General features: G+C 48.3%; 1 protein-coding gene and 1 non-coding gene across 2 annotated transcripts in view; both read right to left on the reverse strand.

The window, feature by feature from the left end:
• Positions 1-14,529, reverse strand: part of LOC144142250 (multidrug resistance-associated protein 1-like) — a 57,308-nt gene extending 42,779 nt beyond the window's left edge. The window contains exons 1-3 of the mRNA XM_077673612.1: positions 14,371-14,529; positions 1,971-2,147; positions 247-372 (exon numbers count right to left, since the gene is read on the reverse strand). Of these exons, the coding sequence (XP_077529738.1) occupies positions 247-372; positions 1,971-2,147; positions 14,371-14,412 (345 nt within the window). The 5' untranslated portion in view covers positions 14,413-14,529. The remainder of the gene's footprint in view (positions 1-246; positions 373-1,970; positions 2,148-14,370) is intronic.
• A 476-nt stretch (positions 14,530-15,005) lies between these two features.
• On the reverse strand, positions 15,006-15,078 carry Trnak-cuu (transfer RNA lysine (anticodon CUU)). Its single transcript has one exon. It is a non-coding gene; the product is annotated as a tRNA-Lys (tRNA).
• Positions 15,079-15,888: the final 810 nt, after the last annotated feature.

Below are 15,888 nucleotides of genomic sequence, written 5' to 3' on the forward strand. Positions count from 1 at the left end.
CACAACTCCTTCAGGCTGTTTATGTAGCTGTAACATTGGTCCTGCTTCGGGAAAGAACATTTTTGGTTAAGTATTGAGAGCAGCACACTACTATGGAAGCGTCAGTTACATGCAAGCTCCCTGCCCTCCTGCGTGCAATTTTGGGAAACAAATCTTCGTAACTGAACTTCGTGTGAACATAGCATGCACTTTTTCCGACACCATTTACAACACAGGCACGAAACGTGGAACATCTACATTACTCACGAAGGTGACGAAACGTATCACAGGAGCGTAGTACTCGACGGGGTACACGATCGCCCCACTGGAGTTTCGCAACAAGGCCTGGACGATCTCCACAAGCGAGGTCAGGACAAGGAGGAATGACACAGCCTGCAAGAGAATCAAACGGGCCGGATATAAACGGGAACGTGCACGTACAGTCATCGAAAAATGAAATGAGAATACGAAAATGTAAACTAGAAGACGCAAAATTGAATACGGTTCGTGAATGTCCATACCTGAAAATCTCCATTTCTTAACTTTGTTTCTGTAACTAAAAACACGTGATTTTGACTTGATTGTAGGGTCTAGCGCGCCGACGCAACGAAGGCGATGAGGCGCGCCGTAGTGGAGGGCTCCGGATTAATTTTGACCACCTGGGGATCTTTAACGTGCGCCGAAATCTCGTGCACACGGGCGTGATTTTGACTTGCATGGAAAGAAATCGCACTATTTATGTGTTGTAGTTCATATTTTCGTGTTCTGGCTTGATTTCTCTATGGCTGTCCCTTCTATTTTACACCAAAGTATATTTTGCGTGCTTAAAATTGTCTCTGAGCAGAACTATGTCTATCTTAGCACCCTTCACGGTCACTCAAGACAGTGTGCGCTTAATCCATTTGCATGGTAGTACCAACATTGTTTTCTGCCTCCGTGCCCTACCTTAGTAAAAAAAAAGTTTAGGACAAGGCTTCCGTGCACTAAGCATGTAGAGGCACTGGAAGCACACGACTGCTCGTGAAAAACGCAGAAGCTGGGGGAATCAAGCACCTCAGTGCGCTAGGTGACAGTTTCTAAGGGCACCAAAAATCAATATTTTGTTTAGTAACCATTGCTAACCCACGACGCTGCAGTTTCCAACACAATAAGATCCCTCTGACACGGGCTCAAATGTTTCTTTTTAGAGACGTAGATGTGCGCTGAAACCCCATGCCTCCGTCTCGGATACGTACTTTCCTGTTCATAATTAGTTCAATCCACAGCTGTTCTATATTCCGATTGGCGGCAATCAAACGAGAGTTTCAAAAGACCACGCTGGCTACCACAAACCCTCCATGCTTCCGTACATACGCAGAATCACTCCTGTAACCACCAGCCCGCGCCATTTCCTACAAATGTGCCAAGATCAGGTTATTTTACACGCCTGTAGCGTTGCTTGAATCTGCAGCGCCCTTAATGCCCTTGTTGCTGGCCACGCCCGAATGTTTCGTCTGTCCTAACGTCCTGAGCAGAGCTCGTCTTCACCAGTAGCTGAGAGGAGAGGCTCATTTAACCTCACATGTGAAGGACCCCATAAGGTTCCGCGCCTTCCGGCAAGCAGGCGATCATTTTCAAAAATGACCACGAGTACGTTACGCTTCTGACAGCCTGTACCTGTGCTTTTCTCCCTACCACCGTTCTTCCTTGTAAAGCTCCTCCCACTGCCTGAGACTAGTCTACACAATAATGCGCACAAAGTCGTGATAAGAGCGCTATTGGCGGCGCTGTATAAAAGTAGTGGCCTAATAATCTTGTACTCGATTTAAAATATTTGTCCCCCACACCTATTTTTCATACTATCAGTTATACCAGGTAATTTGGTATCAACAATAAGCAAAGGTAGCTCGCGCTAGACTGTTTAATTTTTATTATGGTGGCAAATTGGTATCACAAACGCTTTGGGAGTGAAGCTTTCCTCCGGAAACACCAACTAGTGCCCGTCTACTAACCACTTTCGTGATGTTGAGGAACGTCCATGGCAAGGGGGGGTTGCGGCTCTTCTTGAAGGCGATGATGTCGCATGCCGACGTCAGCCAGAACAAAATGCATGGTGCCCACAGCAAGAGGGTTTCCTGGAAGCACGGCGTGAAGTCTGGCGTCTCGGCATACCACGTCAGGGAGTCATCCTGCGGGAGACATGTAACCAAAGTTTAGAGGCAAACTCCCACATTTGTACAGCAAAGCTGTATACCTCTAAAAACCTCCATGGGCAAGAAAGCCAAGCCCTAAGACGGGGAGCGTATGCGTCAGGCTCACCAGGTGTATAGCATAGAGCTCAGAATTCGTTTAGTGAATCCACAAAACAAGCATGGAAACCGCATTATGGATGGTAAGGCGCCTGTGGAGAATGGGACCCCTCACCATGTGGTCGTGGTCGACATGTTCGAAGATTATCTTTGAAGGCTAGACAGGACCAGTGTCGCTAAATACAGAGGTTCTTGTCCAAGACGCCGAGCGCGTGCGTCAGGCTGGGCAGGAGCCAGCATTTGCCGCCAGAGAAGCCGAGCGTAGTGAGAGTAGATAAGGTATTAGAGTACCGCCACTGGGACACGCAAGTCAGCAACGGCGGCCATTTTGTCATTAATTAGTGTTGCGAGATTGCCGCATCCACGGCCTCACGATTAACTTCGACTGGGTCGTTTGTTAGCATCACTACCGAAGAGGCAGCAAAACGACATCTTTGGACACACTTCTGCTGCTGAGGTGCTGTTACACGCGTTACCTTTAGCATTCTTAACGACGCTAGCCTTTACCCACACTTTTCTGCCTGCTTCGACGCTCGCGGCGACCAAGCCGGCCTTGAATTTAACTCGGGTGGGTTGATTTTACGCGCAATCGCTTGCACGTACAATACGCGGCAAATGAGACGCGAACACGAAAATATCACTCAGAACGCGCAAAATTCAAAAATACTGTTCGTTGAGGTCTAATAATGACGTGCTATTGGTATATTCGAAAATCCACATTTTCGGACTTTGTTTTAAAGCAAAGTTTTCTAGCAGTACCAGCTAACGGTTCTTTCGTGGCGTGCGGACAACTCCAAACGCGGCAGAGGCGGCGGAGGGTTGCACTCATGTAGCACACTGCAGATGGCGCTGCGAATTGAATTTACCCAGCGTTCCTCGCTTGCCGGAGCTGCTCACCCAGGCGGTCGCGTCGGCGGCACTATTCAGTCACCTTTGCCGTCTGCTTTAGCAACGGTTGTTTTTGGCCTATTATGGAGTAGCTTCGCGTCCATTGCGTGCTTCCTTCGCACGGCTTGATTAACTTGTTCGACAGCACCTCCTGGGTAACCCGGCCTCGACGGAAGTAAGTGGTCGTACGGCAAAGATACGTTAAGGATTTGTTTCCAGGGCGGGAAACCAATGTACAGACCACATACAGACATCTGGTTGCTAGAGAAACGCCACTTTTTCCGCACTGCTTGCCACGAATGGGACTCCGTTTTAGAAATTGGTGAATACCGTTTCGGTTGTGTTTTAACAGGTATTAAAAAAGACGGAAGGAGCCCAAGTTCTTGCCCTAATATAAAAGTTTTTAAAGGTTCCCTCAGCTTTCTCGTAATTCTCAAACTTACTAAACAAACTAGTTTAATTCACTATAAATGGTAATCACTACGCTCACATGCCGAATGGTTTCGGTGTCCGCGCTTGTGTCGCGCGGTAGTGCGGCCCCAAGCTAGCACATCAGGATAGCCAGGTTCCGCTGTCTGGACCTTCGACTTATGCTCCTCGCCGTTTTCTTTCTGCCGACGCGCGTCCTTGCTACAGCAGTGGCGTTCGCCGTTCTAGCCCGGCCGTGGCCGATGCTTCTGCGTTCGGGACGCTGCCCTGCGAATTCTAGGTAAAGGCAGACATAATCTCTGGTTTCACTTTTTGTAGAGCAACGTGAGTGAATTCAAGTGACGTCGCATTAGCAATTGTTGGCGTCGTTTAAAGCTTTGCTTTCCAACCACCTTCACAGCGGGCATCGGAGCCAATTTTTTTTTTAAATGCAGAGCATTTCTTAAACTTACATGTAGCGTCCGCCGTCCGTCCGCAACAGCTCAGCGCGCAGGTGCGCCCTCTCCCCCACTCCTCTCCCGCATCACGCTACCCTCCTCGCTCTCAACAACAGGTCCGCACCCCTCCCCCTACACTATAAAAAAAATAATAGTTATCGGCGCCTGGTTTCGATCCCACGACCCTGTGGGCGGAACGCGAGGTACATGGTGCTCTTCCCACTGCGCCACAAAAGCGACACAGAATCAAAGGGTACGAACGCGCCTTATATCCTTGACTCATTCAAACTACGTCAAGAAGCTGCTGATACATGGCAGCAGTTGCATCGATCTCGTCTTCACTAGTTGCTTCAACGCACGACCACTGCTTAAAGACCCCTTAACAGTACACTTTAGCGACCACAAAGCCGTCGTTCTCAGCGTCCAATACAACGACAACAGCAACAAATAAATAAATAACGACTTACAACAACCTACTCCTTGCCTTCACTTCTTGCGTCACAAAAAAAAAAGAAAAATTGGGCCCATCTCTCCACGAGGGGGGACTCGAGTCGCAAAATCACGAAAGTAATAATATATGAAAGAAATAATAGTAATTAATAGTAATAAACAATAATAGGTAACAAATTCACTACCACCCCACCACCACCCCCCCAAACACTAACGTTAACGCAATACACCCACCCCCTACGCGACGCATTTACTCGAGTCCCCCCTCGTGGGGAGATGGGCCCAATTTTTTTTTCTAATGAAGCCCCGCGTCATTTTGACTTGTATGAAAAGAAACGCGCTATTTGCGTGTTCTGTTCATATTTTCGTGTTCGCGTTTCATTTGCCGCGTATTGTACGTCTTATTTCACCTGTTTCCAAAAGTGCGTCCCCGTGGCAATGCAACCTTAATTAATCAACTTCACTTTGGGAAAAAAATTATTCAAGGCCGCTGCCGCTGGAACGACACTGCTTTATTATAAAGCCAGTTGCGCTGACAATTTTGCGGTCTCATTACTTCAATAATAGGTATATCCCTACCAATGGAATGTCACGGGACTGCAAAGATGATCCTGAACTTTATGAAAGCAGAGCTCCAGTTTCAGCTCTACCGTTCATGTGTTACGCCTTCCCACATGTGCAGATGTACTGTTGTAGCGTATTAGTAGTGTAGTAATAGTGTAGTAGCGTGAACACTAACGAAGCGTTGGTAAACCGTTTGTTACAAAGCAAGCAAGGCCTGTTTGCTCCTTACTTGATTATGGCGGCACAAAGAAGCAACGTTAATGCGCACCAGTTTGTGTCCAAAGCTGTCCCTTGTGCACCCAAGCTGATGGTAACGCAAATCAAACGAACAAAGCGGAACTTTCTATCAGTCGGCCTTTTACCAGCTGTGCTTTCAGAAATTCAATTCCGGTGTGCACGAACGAACAGCAGTAATCTGACAGTGTTTTCGGTTCAGGCCACGGAGCAAGGGAACGGAAACGGCCCATCGCGGCAAGCGCGGCCGAACGACCAGATAATGAAAACCAAGGCGGAATGCAAATCGTCTCTGACGGCGAAGGAGAGGGTAGTGGCACATGGACGAAATGATGGGGGCCGCAATTCTTTCGTGGCTGCGCAGTGAAATCCCCATTGAGGCAGCCGTGCAGTTTCTTCGCCCGCGGGCAATGACGCCAGCTTAACTAGGGTGCCTCGATTCACACGCGTTTGCCGTACAGGTGGAGACACGCATACGTTGGCGCGGCCATTTTTGCTCACCGCTCCCCGCAGCAGGAAGTCGCTGTAGCAAACCGCGCTATAATTTTCGCCGCGACGAGGTTTACTCGCGAAGTTCGAATGAATGTACCTATTTCTCGTTGCTGGGTCATGTGGGAAGCGAAAATTTTGCGTTTGGCACTTTGACCCAACACTGGCGGCACGGAACCGTTCAAAGGGTGTCCCCACCCTGTACGGCAGCGCCGGCATCGAGGCACCCTACTCTTAACCTATGACGAGCGCGTGTGATATCTGGCCGCTCTAGGAAGCCTCTTTTCCCCTCCTGTCTTGTTCTTGCTTCGTGGTGCAGGCAAAATATTTAGTGGGGTACCGGACGTTCATTCTTCGTTGCCAACACCGCCCAGAGCAGCGCTCCTTAAACAGATCACTCAGCGGCAACACAACTTGTTTCACGTGGATGCACCGCCGATAACATTCAGAGAGCACGAAGAGATTTCCGCTGACGGTAAAAACCAGCCGCCAAATTGCAGCGCGAGGTGATACCCGGACTGCTGCCTCAGCCGCGATTAGATACGGGGCCACTTGGAGAGAAAGCTCCTGTAGGTGTGCTGCATCCCCATTGTCACACATTTGCGTCAATTGTTCTAACGATTGTTCTAACAGCAAGAGCGGCAAGCACTGCCGTTCGATCCACATCGGCCGGCTGCCAAGAGTGTTCGCTCTCAGTGTGGCACCTTTCAGTGGGCTGCGCTGGTGCAGTCAAAAGGAAACGTTGCAACAGATTCATTTGAAGCGACTTTCGTATATATACATATACATACATATACATATACATATACATATACATACATATACATATACATACATATACATATATACATATACACATATACATATATACATATACATATCTACATATACATATACATACAGATACATATACATACAGATACATATACATACATATACATATACATATACATATATATATACACACACACACACATACTGTAAGGCAGATAGCCGAGGCTCGCGTAGATTTGAGCGTCCAGACGGAGGCCGATCTTACGCGCCAAAGCGCCTTCCGCGGCGCTTCTTCCGCTGACACCGGCGTGGGTGCATACCCTCACGGGTTGACTGGACTACTTGTCCACATGGCTGATGCCTGCGCATGGCACATACCCTGATGGTATCACTGGTCTATTATCCTCCTATTATCCTATTGCCATATACAGCGGTGCATTATGCTGTGAACACGTATAGATTACCTGGTCGATAGCGTGAATATAATCTAAAGTTGAGAAACCTTGACAATATTGAAAAACAACATGTGCAGCCAATTGGAAAGAAAGAAAACGCTTCCAATGGTCGGAATCAAACCTGGGTCCCTCGCGGTATGAAACCGGCGTCTACCCGATTGAGCTAACCTTTTAAGTGCAATGCACTTCTTAAGCGACCCTGAACCTGCGTCCACCGGCGATGTCCGCATCACATACCCACGTGGGGGATTGGCCAGGAATCTCCTCGTCTTCTTTGGCAACGGGGGGAGATGGGCGCGCGCTGCCTGGCCGTTGACATGGCACATACCCACGTGGTTATGCACTTCTTAAGCGACCCTGAACCTGCGTCCACCGGCGATGTCCGCATCACATACCCACGTGGGGGATTGGCCAGGAATCTCCTCATCTTCCTTGGCAACGGGGGGAGATGGGCGCGCGCTGCCTGGCCGCTGACATGGCACATACCCACGTGGGGGATTGGCCAGGAATCGGGCGTGAGAAGGGCTAATGCACCCGCTTAAAGGAGTACTGACACGAAATTTCAAAGCTGAGATCCGCTCTAGCAATCAAGTACAACGACAACACAAATAGGTGTCTGTGAATAAATGCATCTTTCTTTCTTTGTAGTTGTGTGTGTGTGTGTGTGTGTGTGTGATCTCTCTTTCGCGAACATTACCGAACCGAGCAAATTCAACTCGTGCATTCGCACTTTCACATTCTTCCCCTCGGGGAAATTCGGGGAATTTTTTTTTGCGATTGGGCTACCATCGCACCGTGGACGCACAGCATTTCCTTTGGGTTCGTAGCGTGGACATTGGCTTTGGACTTGGCCTCCGGTTCTAGCGCGTGCTAACGTTGTCCACTTTGGATGTTAAAGCCTGGGGACAAAATGATCCTGCTTGCCAGTCATGGGAACTTCAGCGGTAAGTTTGCAATTAAATATGAGGTGCAACAGCCTCGTCAGGTGCAACAATTAAATTTGAGCACATCTGTCTCGTCGTTCTTCGCTTTTTCTGTCCACGTTTGTAGCGCTCGTTTTCCTTATGCAACAGCCGGGTCTCCAACGAAGAGAGTGGGGTCGCCAGCTCTGCTGTTTCTCCAGCCTTGCACTACCAGTGCACGCGGCGCCATTTTTTTTACATGTTCTTGTTGAACTGATGGTGGGGTATACTTTCGCTGGACCAATACTGGCCAACCAGTCACCTTGCTCCAGCACGCGTTTCAGCCCAAAATAGCCACAGATGTATCACAATAGCTATGCTTCGTTTAATTTGTTAAGCGAAAAACTGAACGATTGTTCAGGCATGCGACGTTATTTTTTACTGTTGAAAATAGCAAGTGTTACATTTTTCTCTTTGCCAAACAAACACTTTTAGCCAAGTTTTCTGCTTACTATATGATTCCTGCCCACGGGTTGGCAGGGTAAGTCATGCTGTACGTTCACTAGCGCGAAGAGACAGGAGAGCCAAAAGTACACAAAGCGCTGTGTCGTGTGGTCTTTCCGCAGTCCTCGACTTTTGGCGATATACTGAACGCACTGCATGGACTACCCACTCATATATACCTACACTCAACTGGCAGGGTGAATTTCGTGCAGAATTTGATACCGCAATTTTTGTTAGGGCAATTTGCACTCAATTTTCGATTTTATTCTCGCAATGTGCTCGACAAGATGACGGTTTGCAAAAAAAGTTCAACTCTATGAATTATTCTGTAAGAATCAAAACAAGCAACAGCGGTAACGCTGTTCGCACATTTACAGATATCAACAATGCAGTGATATCTGTGGAATTCGCTCGTCGACAATAATCAGCCCAAATCCATGCGCGGTACACGTGATTCCCACGTAGCTCGCAAGTAGAACTGACAAAGGAGCAGCAGTGAGCCAGGTACACGTGAAATATTGGCGGAGTGGCGGCGAGGAGGGTTATCTGCGCTTTTGTTTCCCGGCCCTGGAGGTTCCGCAGAGAAGGAGAGAGACAAAGCCCGAAAGATAGGGCAGTCTCATTCGTGGAGCCATGCTCACATGCTACCGGTCTCAAACTCCTCTGCGCGCAGAAATTTGAGACAATTGGGTTTGTTTTGAAGTTCAAACGTTTTGTTCACTACGAATAGCCTGCTGTATTCCTTTACCAGGTCAATAATTTTGCCAACGCTTGTTGAGCGCACTGACGGCAACTAACGCTGTCCGCCATAGTGCCTAGCCGGTGGTGAGCTACAGACCAAAATCATGATAAAAATAAAACAGCCGAAGTCACTCCCCGATAGACTAAACCCGAATAACTCAGCGAGGCAGCAATACCAACGCAAAACAGAACTAAGGCGACTGTCATCACAGCCCGCCTTACATGGAACATGTTGGTGAGGAAAGCTAGCATACATACTAGCGCCTGCGAGAATACCACGCGAGACACCGTCGCCAAAATCAGTCTGGAGTTTCTCGAAATGGCCCCTTTGTGAGCATATCGACAGTCTACATGCAGGTACTCCAGATCGGTCGTTGCTCTCGCGATAGCCTTCAAGTGGACTTCGACTCCACGCGAAAGTACGTGGCTCTGAAACCCAGCACGATGAATTTCCTCAAATAGCCTGGCTAATTTGTTCTTTTTACATATGCGTTGGGGGGAAGGCTGTAAATAGAGGAAGGGCCTCTTAAGAAGGAAGCGTTTAAAGTAAAATGAGCAGCCTAGGAATTGAACAAAAGGCAAATACGGTATCGCATTTGGCGAAAATGGAGCACTGAATGACCAGTCAGAACGTGATGGGAGTTCTAAACAGGATAAGGTAGAACTGCACACCGAAATTATAATGAAGTTCACGTAGAGGTTTACGTTAAGAATATTAGTCAAACTAACACTACCTACCAGATATTGCACCTTTGGTTAGAGAATGCTTTAAACACAGTACTAATCGTGATATGTTTGTGCGGGAACACGGGAGCGAGCGGCATCAGGTGCTGCAATCACCACAGCCTACCCATGCTGTGATGAACCTCCGAGCTCGCGCATAGCAGCAAGATCATTTCGCTGCCCGCTCGAGAATAGTTCGCATCGTACACGTACAGTGCGGTCCACTCTTAAAGGAAACCGGCAAGCGCGTGGCCGCCGCGCACCGCTAAGCGCCGAGAAGTGGCGAGAAGCGCAGGAAGCCGGCGCATGCGCAATGACCGCCCGAGGCGGGAACAGCCACGCGTCGTCTGCTACAGCGCGCCGCTATGACTCAGCTTCCGAGAGGTGGCTAATCTAGTTCTCCAGGGATTAATCGAAAGAAAAAAATTGACGAACGTTGCACTAAGTCGCACAAGGCTTGAACCACAGCGAGGGTGGGTGATTTCTTTTTGCATGAACACTGACGGACACCACCACGCGTTGCATTAATTTTGAAATTTACATGTTCCGTCGTCCCTTTCGCAGTGGTAGTAGTAGTTGTCGTATTCATCTATACTGTCGTCGTCCTCATCCATGACCGGTAGGCCCGGATCGCAGCTAGGATTTCACGTTTATCCCAACGTCAAACGCGTCAGCACTCGCTAGAGCCAGCGGCAACCGGCTTCGCGAACTGGGCGTCTGTAGCGCGAGGTGTATTGTTCTCCCCCCTTGAAGCGCGGACGTACGCGAACTCGTCTCTTCTTGCGAATGCCGCGCGCAAGCCTGGACGACGCGGGGTGCTCCTCGTAAGGCGCGTTTCTACGTGCTCGGTAAACGGCAACAGTAACTATAACCCAGTTTTTTATGATGCCGCACACATTACGGCCAGCAACAAGAGCTACGCTGTTTAAGCAGGATACATTTATCTTCTGGCTGCGAAAGTAAGCGCGCACTCTTGCAGCCTGTATATGTTTAATACATCGCGTTGCTGGTCCCGCCTCGTGCGGTCAGTGTGCATGCGTCGGCTGCCTCTGATTATCGCCACTCCTCGGCGCCGACGCTTCGCGGAGCGCTGCGGCCACGCACTCGCCGGTTCCCTCTAACAGTGGACTACACTGTACACGCGGGGACACTCTACTACACACCCCGCGAACGCGTGACAAAAGCCCCCCTGCGCACTGTGGAAGCATGCCGCCTGCTGTCGAGACCGATGCGTCACGCCTAGTGCCACGCATTCAAGTTTTTAAGGCGATAGTCTTTCTTGGGCTACTTAAACCCAGAAATTTTGGTCTGTCTGTATGTCTGTATGTCTGTCCGTCTGTCTGTCTGTGACACGATTCAGCCACCCGGCCAAAGCAAAACAATGCCTGCCCATTAGTCTTATATAGTCACAGCTAAATCTACCCGACTTGCTCCGGTGTAATGTTCATACTTGTCAACATTGTTGAAGAAGAACAAGACATTACGCAAATATGAGACAACAAATCAATACAGAAGTGATATTTTCAGTGTTCCTTTATAAAAATTCAAACATGCTTGACTTTTGCGAAATTAAATACTTCATCAACTGCAGAAAAAGAATTCACTCCGCCGTCGCCTGCTGTCGCCAGCGCCACTATAGCTTCTGGCGCCATTTTAAGAAATCAACCGGCAACAGTTACGCAAGGTTCCACTAGATAGTTTCCACGTTCTGCTTGCAACGCACGTGTAGTAGGGAAACGCGGTTCTATAAACGTTGAAGTAGGGTGCCTCGATTAACGCGCGTCTTCGCCGTACGGCAGCGTTCGCATCGAGACACCCGGTTTGGAGCAGTGGAACGCGGGAAATTTAAAATGATTTAAGCAAACCTTTGGTGTCTTTACCTTGGGAGGAGCGCGACGCAAAAGGAACAACATGAGAGGTGAGCGGGAAAACGAAGAGAGGCATTTACTTCGCAAAAGTCGATAAAGACTGTCGTCTTTTGACGACATTTGCAACGAAAGGAGCAGATACGCGGCCAATTTTTTTCCCTTTCGACATCCGCGCTATGATTTTCAAAAGTAACACACCCCGGGGCGACACCTTTGTATCATTCCTTTCGCAGGGATCACCAATCTGCGGCCAGACGGGCCAATTCATCTGCTTTTGTGTCTGTCGTTCGTGTTCTGTATTATCGTCCCTCAGAAAAGTTTTGTAGTCATCACACTAAGCCCACGTTGTTTGAACGAGTTAAAGGGACACTGAAGTGAATTTGTCCCACTCCCGTTTTTTCTTGCACTGCGTAGACTGGCTCAAATTAACACACTTCATCGTTTATCCGGTTGATAAGTCTGTAATTATTTCATAAAGCCCGAAGGAAGAAAAACTACCATGCGCGGTCTGCGGCGGCCGCACAAACTAAAGGCTGTGACGTCGGGAAAAGGTGCACTGTGATTGGACGATGTCCAAGATCAGCATTCAAACAAGTTTCGGTTTCGGTTCTGTTAAACAACGTGCTTGACATCTGACGGCATCGTTGGATGGGCATTCTTGATATCTCTAATCGTCGTACAACACTTTTGCCATGTCCGCTGTAAAATGCATAAGATAAGCCTCCAAGGACGGCTTGGAATCGTAGCAATTACTGGCCGAGGCCTACGCAGTGGATGAACGCCCTACGCGTCACCGCAGACGCTCAAATACCATGCGCTTTCCCCCATCTTTGGAGCTTGCCTCACTCATGCCTGTATCGTAAAAAGCGTGTTCGCACCAGGCCATGGGTCTGCTGATTCTGGCCTGTGCCCACTGCCCGCAAGCAGTCAGTGCTTGGGGCAACAGCACACCAACGAGAACTCGCTAGCGCGTCAGTGTCAGTATGCGCGTGTTCTGTGAACTCGCTCGTGGAGGAGTGAATGTTACGGCCCCAAAAAGGTTAAACTCAGTATAGAAAACATCGGCCGAAAAGGAAAAAAATCAACTTACAAAAAAAAATGTAGCCTCGGGGATTTGAACTTGCGACTTGAAAAATAGCATACTTAACGCCCAAAACCACTCGGCCACAGGCCAGCGCTGCTAGCATGGGAAATATAAGGTATATAATGTATTATTTGTACCCCAAGGGCCCTTTTGGGGCATTACGTGAGAGGTGGGCAGGAAAAATGGCAGGCAAAATACAGTGCAATGATGTAAACAATAAGGGTTACTAGGTCATGACAAATATATCGCCTACCTAAAACGACTGCTATCAGTAATAACAGCGATGTCAGCAGAAAGATTGTTCCAGTCTTGCGCTGTATGAAGGAAAAATGAACGCTGAGAAGTTGTAGTGTGAGCGCGTGGCGCGTAAACAGCGTTACGATGGCTGTGGACACGCGATTGCAGTGTCGCGTTTCAATCCGTGAGCACTGTACCGTAAGAGGAAACCTTATGGACAGTTAAGTCCTTGTAAATGACTCGTTAAATCAACCACACAGCTGGCGCAGTTAACAGCCCAACCCGTTTTAAATTAGGGGCTTCAACAAATGCAACTACACCAGTGCTACGGACCACAACACACGTTGCTTTATCCAGAGCTTTGTGATTTAGGCACTGCCCTTTCCCGTAGAAGGATGTTAAAAATACGGCGTCTGCGTTCGCAAACATACGCGATATCAGAAACTTCAAAATCAGTATTGAACGTACGCAAACACCCCTGATAAAATAAGGTGCTCGATTTTGAAAGACTGGGGACCAGTTTGAGCCGGAAGCGTTGCGAGCACATCGGAGGTTCGCTCTTTTGCGTTCCAAAGTTCTTTTCCAGGCAGAATTAAAGCTGCGATAGTCGGTGCGAAATCTCAGGAATCTTTGCTTCCGTAAAACGCACTTTTTACCCGATACGAGGTTGACGTAAAGACGGATTGCGAAAATCAAGTTAAACTGGGCGACACGAGCATACTCTTTCACAAATCCGGAAAAATAGGTTTATTTTGATATGCTAAATAACTTAAACTTGCATAAATAAATCATTAGATTCGGTTCTGCCAAACTAATTCGTTCTAATGGCATATCGCTCATTTTTACGAAAGCTACAAGTGAAGGAAACGCCCCTTGGTGAGGCACCTGACCGGCGATGTGTAACAGGGACGCGTTTCCTGTACGTTATCACGGCCTGAACAATGCCCCACTGCAGAAGACAAACCACTATCGCCACAGCATTCTGCTGGCGTGTTTCTGGCTGCACCGTCGTAGCAACGGGGCCCTCAGTAGCCCCACTAGGCCGTTTGCGAAACGAAGTCGATTGACCAATTACAGCGTCGAAGCTACATCATTGCTATGGAGGGCGTAGTAGTGGAAGGCTTCAGAATAATTCTTACTCCACCTGGGTATCTTTAGCGTGCGCCGAAATCCTAAATGCTATACCAAGTCACTCCACTACCTTATTTGCACCCTGAACATACGCTGCAGCAGCAGCTAAGAAATTTATTAGTTTAACGTTTACCTGTCTTTAATGTTTGTTATGGATTACGCAGTCGAAAGAAAGTTCCCGAGAATAGCTCACCCAGAGTGGCGAACCGCAGAAGTCTTGCATGTTGCCGCCCATCGTAGCTTGCGCGTTGAAGCCCTACAGTTGCGACATTCCCTGGAGGTCCGTCCGGCGGTGGCGGAATCGCTCAACGAGTGACTGACTGGCCGCTAGCGCTGAGTCGGGGACAGGCAAACGCTATCTGATAAGGCCAATCTGCTGGCTTCGCGTGTCTCAGCCGCCCTCCTTTCCCCTCTTTCCCTTCCCTATTTTATTTTATTCCGCATACAAACACCCAAGAAGCGGTTTGTCTTGAACACTGCGGGAGTCTGAACACTGGCGCTTGTTGATGGTGCCACGAAAGGCTTTCTTCAGCTACCAGAATGCAAGAAAATTCTGTATGTCTATGAGCCTCCCAGCGTCATGGCACTTTTCGTCACTTAAAATAGAACACACTTGTTAGCGGAGCTGCAGGTAACTACGATTCGAAGCAGTGCGTCCTTGCGTACCGTAACAAAAAGAAACGCCGTGAGTTCCGTGCACAGGAAAAGGTGTCGCAGATCAAGGAGTAAAAGTGACTACGATATTGTATCCTGTTGACATTTTATCTAGTACATACGAGATATCTTGGGAAATCCCGTCTAAAACATTCTGAAAGAAAAAAACAGCGACGCCCAACGTGGGGCTCGAACCCACGACCCTGAGATTAAGAGTCTCATGCTCTACCGACTGAGCTAGCCGGGCGACGCCTGTTGAGCGACGTACGTAAAATGCATACATTACTTCACAAAGATCGTCGGCGTTTTTGTAGTTTTAAATAAGCATTCAATCAGTTTTTACAGTACCAAAAAAAAAAAATAAAACAACGCGTTAAAAACAGTGTCCAACAGAGGCGAGATTATTGCGCACTCTAAAACAATGGATGTCCGCTCATGCTGTCTTAAACACAACCGAAGCGAAATGTTCCAAGAGATCAAGCTTGAGCTTTTTCAAGGAGGGAAAATTGAATTTCGTTGGCAAAACTCACTGCGTGCATCATAGGGGAAATTAGATGAATTCCTGCAAGGCGAAAAAAAGAGAGGAGAGGGTTAACAAACAGTTTTAGTTTCACGTGCGTACAGAGTTCACGTACGCAAGCGTGAAAAGGATACGCAGCCCACGGGCATGTAGTTTGAAACCCTTATTTTACACGTACGCGGTGCGCCGTGCGTTATTACTAGCGCCATCTACTAACGGGCAGGCACACTGCTGTAGCCACTGGTGATATCGCGAGAACGTTGCTATGGCGACTAGAAACGCTACTTCATCAAGCTTAACAGCTGAAAAATCGCCCTTCCATCTTAAAAGAAAAATCCGTTTTTCGATTAAAACTATGGGGGAGGGTAATAATGGCCAAACTGAAGATGGAACTTAGCTTAGAACACGATATCGCATCGTGGGATTAGCGACAAAGCTGTTTCCGCTGCGAAACGGAGAGCAGGGCGCCGCCATGTTAATCAACTCTACATGCATGAGAAGCGTAAATACCGCAACGTAAAAATTTGAATCTCACGT

The sequence above is a fragment of the Haemaphysalis longicornis genome, unplaced genomic scaffold, assembly GCF_048455015.1.
Source record: "Haemaphysalis longicornis isolate Haplotype H1 unplaced genomic scaffold, Haemaphysalis longicornis Haplotype H1 scaffold_6, whole genome shotgun sequence".
NCBI lineage: Eukaryota > Metazoa > Arthropoda > Arachnida > Ixodida > Ixodidae > Haemaphysalis > Haemaphysalis longicornis.